The sequence below is a fragment of the Topomyia yanbarensis genome, chromosome 2 (genome assembly GCF_030247195.1).
Source record: "Topomyia yanbarensis strain Yona2022 chromosome 2, ASM3024719v1, whole genome shotgun sequence".
In the NCBI taxonomy this organism is placed as follows: domain Eukaryota; kingdom Metazoa; phylum Arthropoda; class Insecta; order Diptera; family Culicidae; genus Topomyia; species Topomyia yanbarensis.
In genome coordinates this window covers 288,933,065-288,942,299 of record NC_080671.1, presented here as the reverse complement: position 1 = coordinate 288,942,299, position 9,235 = coordinate 288,933,065, and the positions used below count along the sequence as shown (strand labels likewise).

Below are 9,235 nucleotides of genomic sequence, written 5' to 3'. Positions count from 1 at the left end.
AAAGATGAAAAATCTGTGCGATAAACTGCTTGTCGTGGGAATGAGCGAATATTTTAACCTCTGCTATCTGCCCAACCTAAATATCCGCAATACAATACGTTAGATTCCACTGAATATGGAATCCGGTGAATTTGAGTTAAAACAGTCTGTTTAACGCGTTTTTGACTGCCGCTCTTTTTGAATTTTAAAAAAAAACGCGGTTTTGTGCTTTTAGTACAACGCCGCGTTTACCGCTCTGCCATCATTGCGGACAATCGCATTGACTTACATGTATTCAAAATTATAATTGACAGCTGCTTTCCGTTGTCGTTCCGCTTCCATCGCCATTGCATTTAGGCCTTAACTCCTTGAACGGTTCGGCGGAGATCCCTCATCCAAAATTTCTGCCGGAACTCAGCCATGACCAAATTTGTTTCAGCGTGAAATCTACCTTCGTGTATTTTTCGGATTATAACCCTCGCAAACGGGTGTGATTTTGGTATTCACATGGGTGTTTTTTGTGATGCAGACTTTTCCACGTTCTGAAGTCTGTCTGTGACTTGTATAATGCCGTTCTTGATAACGGCGCACAAGTGTTGAAAAGCTCCCTTCTTCGGTGCTTCTCCATTTTTCCTGATTTCTGCCACTTCATTTGGGTAGAAAGTGGCTTGCATGATTTTAACTATAAGTGATAGTCCTTCCTCTAGTTCAATCGTGGTGAGCGGGCCAGATCGCGCGTCATGCGCGATACCCTGATTGGTGATGAGCGGGGCAGATCACGCCTCGTGCGCGATACCCTGATTGGTGATGAGCGGGCCAGATCGCGCCTCATGTGCGATACCCTGATTGTTTGTTTTCCTCATGTTGTAAATAGCTCTTGTTAGCCATGCAATGTGTCTTACAGTTCTCTCATATGAATTATGATGCTTGTATTCGGAAATGCTGTCAGCGCAATCCCTATCTTTCGTTGCAACCAGTAATGTCTTTGGTTGTTTAAGTGTTTCTTGTTCCGCAGTGGCGTCATATTTGTAGCCAGTTAGTGGATATTTCATTCTTGTTTGTATGCATTCTGGGCCATGTAACCAGAAACTCAACTTGTCTTCGAGTAACCGTTTGACTGGGATTCCTCTTGATACCAGATCAGCGGGATTTTCTTTCGTGCATAGGGACCATTCATAAATTACGTAAAATTGCCCAAAATTGACTCCCCCCTCCCCCCATGTAACAAATTGTCACAAATTTCTTCATCCCCCTCCCCTCCCCTGTTACGTAACAAATTCCTAGAATTTTTTTTTTCTTCGGTGAAAACAAGTTACGTAACGATCTAGCTAACTCCCCCTCCCCCCTATGTCACAACATGTCACAACATGTTGTACCCCCCCCCCCCCCCCCCTAAAAGCGTTACGTAATTTATGAATGGTCCCATACGTATCTCCAACATTCGTGGAGTCGTGTATCTTCGTGATTCTGTTCTTGATAAATGTTTCACAGCGTGGGCTCGTGGATTTTATCCAGCTCAAAGCCACCTGAGAATCGCTATAATAATATTCTGACGTGATTCGATTGTGCAAAATTTCCTTTACCTTGGCAGCGAGCTCTGCCAATAGTACCGCCGCCAAGAGCTCTAGGCGAGGCAGTGTGACTTTTTTCAGTGGAGTCGCTCTTGCTTTCGCGCACACAATTTTGTGCTTTCGTTGCCCCTCAAATCGATTGAGTGCAGATAGATGGCGCATCCGTACGCCTTTTCAGATGCATCGCTAAATCCGTGCAAGTCTAGCACGATTGTTTGGCTCGGAATCGTCATCCGAGGTACTTCTATGTGTTTCTGTTCGGCAAGTGATGCCTTATACTCATCCATGCATCGAAAACGGTGTCTGGAACTTCATCGTCCCAGCTAATATTGTGAGTCCATAACTCTTGCATCAAACTTTTTGCTGTTACGATCACGGGTTGTACTAAGCCTAATGGATCGTATAACCTTCGTATTTTGGAGACCATTTGTCTCTTGGTGAGGGCTTTCAAGGCCTTGCTTGTTGCGTTGACACTGGAATACGTCTTTGTTAGGATTCCAGGCAACTCCTAATATTTTGATAACCTCCTGATCTCCAACTTGGATCAGAGGCGCCAGTCTTGTTCTGGTATCCCTGCCAGAGCGCTCATGTCGTTTGCTGCCCACTTTCGTAGCGGAAATCTGCGCCACGGATTTCCGCTACATAATGCCTGTTCAATGTGTTGTTTCATGCACATCAACTCCGTAGTGGTTGATGCTCTGATCATAAGGTTGTCAACGTAAAATGATTGTTGAATAATATTCGCGATATTTGGATTATCTCTCGGCTGCTTCGTGCAGTGCCCTACAGGCCAAAAATGAAGAAGATGCTTCACCATACGTGACAGTCATCAATCTGTATGCTTTCAGTGGTTTTTCTGGGTTGTCTCGCCACAGAATGCATTGCAACCAAGTGTCTTGATCTGCAATCAGTATTTGCCGATACATCTTAGCTATATCGGCCATCAGTACCTTGTCGTGTGTTTTGAATTCGATCAGTTGATCAAACAATTCTCTTTGAATGGTGGGTCCCACGATTTGAATATCATTGAGGGATATCCCGCTAGTCGTCTTGGCACTAGCGTCGAACACTACTCTCACCTTAGTAGATGTGGAATCTGGTTTCACTACGCATGAATGCGGAATGAAGTATTTAACCTTGTGAAGGTCCTCTGCGGCGATGGGTACCATTTCCTCATATTCTTGCATGAAGGCTTTGTATTCGTTGTACAGCCCTGGATTCTGTCCAAGTCGCCGCTCGAGCGACATGAACCTCTTGTTAACTTGTGGGTAAGAGTCACCCAACGACGATGGCTCCCCCCGTAACGGGATTTTCGTGATAAATCTGCCGTCTGCAGCAACTTTGTGAGTGTTGCGAAAGTGCGACTCTGCCTCGCATTCATCAATTTCTTTTGGTTCCCAGTCCTTTACGCCAGACTCTTCAAGACGCCAAAATTTCTCGTTTTATTTGGCTAATTCATCTTGTGGATAATTCGATTCGATTTTGCTGCAGGTCGATGCAGCCAGTGATGCGGTGCTGAAGCTTCCATGTTGGAACAATCCACACGCAATCCAGCCTAAAGCTGATGCTTGATAAGTAGGACCGGTGGAAGTACTGATTCGTCCAGGTCCCAAAACCTTATAAAATATTCTTGCTCCGAGAAGAATATCTATCTCTCTTGATTTGTGAAATTCGGGATCGGCTAGATCCAAACCGTCGGGAATTTCCATTGCATTTTTGTCTATTGTTGTGTTTGGCTGGTCATCCAGGATTCTGGGAACGATCATCAATTCGATTTCTTCTTGGTAACAGTGAACGTGTGAGGCAATTATCGTTTTAATGCCCCGCTTAGCATGTGATTGTCCGGTGATACCGTTAATCATTACGTTGATAGGGTGTTGCGGGATTCCTAGTGCGTGAGCAGATTTTTCGTTAATCTTTTCGACTTGGCTGCCCGAGTCCAATAAACATCTAAATTCTTCTTGGCTTAGTCACGCTGTCGTGCTGATGGATGCTTGCGTAGCATCTTTTCCTCTTTGTGCATCTGGAACGTGCTCCGTTTTGGCAGATTCCTCCCTATGAAGCATTGTGTGATGCTTTCCACTGAATTTTTGACATGTTTTCGTCAACTTGCATAACTTCGTTCCGTGTCCTTTTCCGAAACAATTGAAACAGTTTCTTGCAACTTTAATTGTTTCCCATCGCGCGGGAACGTCTAATTTTGAAAAAGTAGGACATCTATACACATTATGTCCCTTCTTGTTACAGACGAAGCACCGATATGCTTCTCTTTTTTCATTTTGTGGTGCTGCTTTGCCGCTTGCTGTGGCTGCGGCTCGTTGTTGGGGTCGGGTAGAACCTGAATGCGCCGATTTGGCGGCGGCTTTGCACGAGAGCTGATTTGCAAATCTCTCTAACTCGCGTTTGAATTCCTCCCATTTATACATTTTTGAAGGTCCATTTTTTCTTCAATGCGTGATAGCGCCTGTTCATCCAAGCGCTCTTTTACTATGCACACCAACAGCCCGTCGGCAATGCAATTAAGCTGCTGGTGGTCTTCGTTAGCAATTTATTTTGTAGCGGACAACAATGTGTCTACTGTGTCGATCAAACCAAGAATTGTCTTCTGTGACGGCTTACTGATTTTTCGCATTTTCAGTAAGTTGAAAAAATATCCCTCAAAGGCTATCCGTTTCTTATAAAATCTCTCCTCCAGTTTGATCCATGCCTCGTTGAATGGTAAACCGGAGTTTTCGAGAGCCTTGCAAGTGTACGTTGAGCTTTCTAGGTCTCTAGGATTTAGTCATTGCCGACTGGAACTTTGATTTACAATCAGTTATAAACATTATTCAATCATATTTATTTTCATTAATTCAACAGCGATTGATTGATAATCGTTCTGTAAATTGAAACTTGACGATGATTGATGTTATAGTGAACTAGAGTCACTTACTCCATGAACCAGTATACACTCAGGTTTTTTTTACGCGGGGGATACAGGCCGCGTAAATGAAAACCGCGTAAATTTCAAAATCCGTGTAAAAAAAACCGCGTAAAAAAAACTTGAGTGTATAACATTTTTATAAGCCACTTAGAATCCAATTTTGAGTTTCAGACACTTTATAACATTCGTTACCTCTTATACTACCCCCAGAACTTGCCCATTAAGATCAGGTGCCCTTACAATAGTCACAAATGAGCTAGATATGAAACTTTGGGGATTTTTATGCCCATTTTTTGATTATGGAGGGGTTGACCTTAAGGTCATTCGCCTCTTTTTTCGGGTTAGAAAAATCTCTCGTGCGCGATACTCTGATTGGTGATGAGCGGGCCAGATCACGCCTCGTGCGCGATACCCTGATTGGTGATGAGCGGGCCAGATCGCGCCTCATGTGCGATACCCTGATTGTTTGTTTTCCTCATGTTGTAAATAGCTCTTGTTAGCCATGCAATGTGTCTTACAGTTCTGTCATATGAATTATGATGCTTGTATTCGGAAATGCTGTCAGCGCAATCCCTATCTTTCGTTGCAACCAGTAATGTCTTTGGTTGTTTAAGTGTTTCTTGTTCCGCAGTGGCGTCATATTTGTAGCCAGTTAGTGGATATTTCATTCTTGTTTGTATGCATTCTGGGTCATGTAACCAGAAACTCAACTTGTCTTCGAGTAACCGTTTGACTGGGATTCCTCTTGATACCAGATCAGCGGGATTTTCTTTCGTGCATAGGGACCTCCCCTGTTACGTAACAAATTCCTAGAAATTTTTTTTTTCTTCGGTGAAAACAAGTTACGTAACGATCTAGCTAACTCCCCCTCCCCCCTATTTCACAACATGTCACAACTTGTTGTACCTCCCCCCCCCCCCCCTAAAAGCGTTACGTAATTTATGAATGGTCCCATACGTATCTCCAACATTCGTGGAGTCGTGTATCTTCGTCGTGTATCTTCGTGATTCTGTTCTTGATAAATGTTTCACAGCGTGGGCTCGTGGATTTTATCCAGCTCAAAGCCACCTGAGAATCGCTATAATAATATTCTGACGTGATTCGATTGTGCAAAATTTCCTTTACCTTGGCAGCGAGCTCTGCCAATAGTACCGCCGCCAAGAGCTCTAGGCGAGGCAGTGTGACTTTTTTCAGTGGAGTCACTCTTGCTTTCGCGCACACAATTTTGTGCTTTCGTTGCCCCTCAAATCGATTGAGTGCAGATAGATGGCGCATCCGTACACCTTTTCAGATGCATCGCTAAATCCGTGCAAGTCTAGCACGATTGTTTGGCTCGGAATCGTCATCCGAGGTACTTCTATGTGTTTCTGTTCGGCAAGTGATGCCTTATACTCATCCATGCATCGAAAACGGTGTCTGGAACTTCATCGTCCCAGCTAATATTGTGAGTCCATAACTCTTGCATCAAACTTTTTGCTGTTACGATCACGGGTTGTACTAAGCCTAATGGATCGTATAACCTTCGTATTTTGGAGACCATTTGTCTCTTGGTGAGGGCTTTCAAGGCCTTGCTTGTTGCGTTGACACTGGAATACGTCTTTGTTAGGATTCCAGGCAACTCCTAATGTTTTGATAACCTCCTGATCTCCAACTTGGATCAGAGGCGCCAGTCTTGTTCTGGTATCCCTGCCAGAGCGCTCATGTCGTTTGCTGCCCACTTTCGTAGCGGAAATCTGCGCCACGGATTTCCGCTACATAATGCCTGTTCAATGTGTTGTTTCATGCTCATCAACTCCGTAGTGGTTGATGCTCTGATCATAAGGTTGTCAACGTAAAATGATTGTTGAATAATATTCGCGATATTTGGATTATCTCTCGGCTGCTTCGTGCAGTGCCCTACAGGCCAAAAATGAAGAAGATGCTTCACGATACGTGACAGTCATCAATCTGTATGCTTTCAGTGGTTTTTCTGGGTTGTCTCGCCACAGAATGCATTGCAACCAAGTGTCTTGATCTGCAATCAGTATTTGCCGATACATCTTAGCTATATCGGCCATCAGTACCTTGTCGTGTGTTTTGAATTCGATCAGTTGATCAAACAATTCTCTTTGAATGGTGGGTCCCACGATTTGAATATCATTGAGGGATATCCCGCTAGTCGTCTTGGCACTAGCGTCGAACACTACTCTCACCTTAGTAGATGTGGAATCTGGTTTCACTACGCATGAATGCGGAATGAAGTATTTAACCTTGTGAAGGTCCTCTGCGGCGATGGGTACCATTTCCTCATATTCTTGCATGAAGGCTTTGTATTCGTTGTACAGCCCTGGATTCTGTCCAAGTCGCCGCTCGAGCGACATGAACCTCTTGTTAACTTGTGGGTAAGAGTCACCCAACGACGATGGCTTCCCCCGTAACGGGATTTTCGTGATAAATCTGCCGTCTGCAGCAACTTTGTGAGTGTTGCGAAAGTGCGACTCTGCATCGCATTCATCAATTTCTTTTGGTTCCCAGTCCTTTACGCCAGACTCTTCAAGACGCCAAAATTTCTCGATTAATTTGGCTAATTCATCTTGTGGATAATTCGATTCGATTTTGCTGCAGGTCGATGCAGCCAGTGATGCGGTGCTGAAGCTTCCATGGTGGAACAATCCACACGCAATCCAGCCTAAAGCTGATGCTTGATAAGTAGGACCGGTGGAAGTACTGATTCGTCCAGGTCCCAAAACCTTATAAAATATTCTTGCTCCGAGAAGAATATCTATCTCTCTTGATTTGTGAAATTCGGGATCGGCTAGATCCAAACCGTCGGGAATTTCCATTGCATTTTTGTCTATTGTTGTGTTTGGCTGGTCATCCAGGATTCTGGGAACGATCATCAATTCGATTTCTTCTTGGTAACAGTGAACGTGTGAGGCAATTATCGTTTTAATGCCCCGCTTAGCATGTGATTGTCCGGTGATACCGTTAATCATTACGTTGATAGGGTGTTGCGGGATTCCTAGTGCGTGAGCAGATTTTTCGTTAATCTTTTCGACTTGGCTGCCCGAGTCCAATAAACATCTAAATTCTTCTTGGCTTAGTCACGCTGTCGTGCTAATGGATGCTTGCGTAGCATCTTTTCCTCTTTGTGCATCTGGAACGTGCTCCGTTTTGGCAGATTCCTCCCTATGAAGCATTGTGTGATGCTTTCCACTGAATTTTTGACATGTTTTCGTCAACTTGCATAACTTCGTTCCGTGTCCTTTTCCGAAACAATTGAAACAGTTTCTTGCAACTTTAATTGTTTCCCATCGCGCGGGAACGTCTAATTTTGAAAAAGTAGGACATCTATACACATTATGTCCCTCCTTGTTACAGACGAAGCACCGATATGCTTCTCTTTTTTCATTTTGTGGTGCTGCTTTGCCGCTTGCTGTGGCTGCGGCTCGTTGTTGGGGTCGGGTAGAACCTGAATGCGCCGATTTGGCGGCGGCTTTGCACGAGAGCTGATTGGCAAATCTCTCTAACTCGCGTTTGAATTCCTCCCATTTATACATTTTTGAAGGTCCATTTTTTCTTCAATGCGTGATAGCGCCTGTTCATCCAAGCGCTCTTTTACTATGCACACCAACAGCCCGTCGGCAATGCAATTAAGCTGCTGGTGGTCTTCGTTAGCAATTTATTTTGTAGCGGACAACAATGTGTCTACTGCGTCGATCAAACCAAGAATTGTCTTCTGTGACGGCTTACTGATTTTTCGCATTTTCAGTAAGTTGAAAAAATATCCCTCAAAGGCTATCCGTTTCTTATAAAATCTCTCCTCCAGTTTGATCCATGCCTCGTTGAATGGTAAACCGGAGTTTTCGAGAGCCTTGCAAGTGTACGTTGAGCTTTCTAGGTCTCTAGGATTTAGTCATTGCCGACTGGAACTTTGATTTACAATCAGTTATAAACATTATTCAATCATATTTATTTTCATTAATTCAACAGCGATTGATTGATAATCGTTCTGTAAATTGAAACTTGACGATGATTGATGTTATAGTGAACTAGAGTCACTTACTCCATGAACCAGTATACACTCAGGTTTTTTTTACGCGGGGGATACAGGCCGCGTAAATGAAAACCGCGTAAATTTCAAAATCCGTGTAAAAAAAACCGCGTAAAAAAAACTTGAGTGTATAACATTTTTATAAGCCACTTAGAATCCAATTTTGAGTTTCAGACACTTTATAACATTCGTTACCTCTTATACTACCCCCAGAACTTGCCCTTACAATAGTCACAAATGAGCTAGATATGAAACTTTGGGGATTTTTATGCCCATTTTTTGATTATGGAGGGGTTGACCTTAAGGTCATTCGCCTCTTTTTTCGGGTTAGAAAAATCTCTAAAGAAAAATTTCTAACCCTATGTGCGGGGTTGGGAATTAAACCCAGATGAGTTGAGTACAAAACAATCGATTTACCAACTACGCTATGCTCATTCCTTGCCTATTTTGATATAGCTTCAATCTTTTTAAATATATGGTAAAATCAATTTTAATGGGAAATTCGTTCATAAACACACTTAGAATCCCATATCTCCAAGACCACTACGATCGAAAAAAGAACTTTCACTTTTTCTTTCAACAGATAAATATTTCCTGATCTTATCGAATGGTGAGTCTAGTTTCAGAGAGATTGCATGAGTCAAAGTTCCAAAGGGTTTAAAATTACTAAAACATTTACAAACAGTTACAAAAGTTTCAAAAAGGAACAATAGAGTAAACATATACAAG

At 43.1% G+C, this 9,235-nt stretch overlaps 2 protein-coding genes across 2 annotated transcripts; both read right to left on the bottom strand.

Moving 5' to 3' along the window:
• Positions 1 to 2,305: 2,305 nt before the first annotated feature.
• On the bottom strand, positions 2,306 to 2,797 carry LOC131680412 (uncharacterized). Its single transcript, XM_058961128.1, has one exon. It carries the CDS (start codon positions 2,795 to 2,797, stop codon positions 2,306 to 2,308), a length of 492 nt encoding a protein of 163 aa, XP_058817111.1.
• A 3,544-nt stretch (positions 2,798 to 6,341) lies between these two features.
• LOC131680411 (uncharacterized) lies at positions 6,342 to 7,448 on the bottom strand. Its single transcript, XM_058961127.1, has one exon. The coding sequence runs from the start codon at positions 7,446 to 7,448 to the stop codon at positions 6,342 to 6,344; it is 1,107 nt and encodes a 368-aa protein (XP_058817110.1).
• Between the last annotated feature and the right edge of the window lie 1,787 nt (positions 7,449 to 9,235).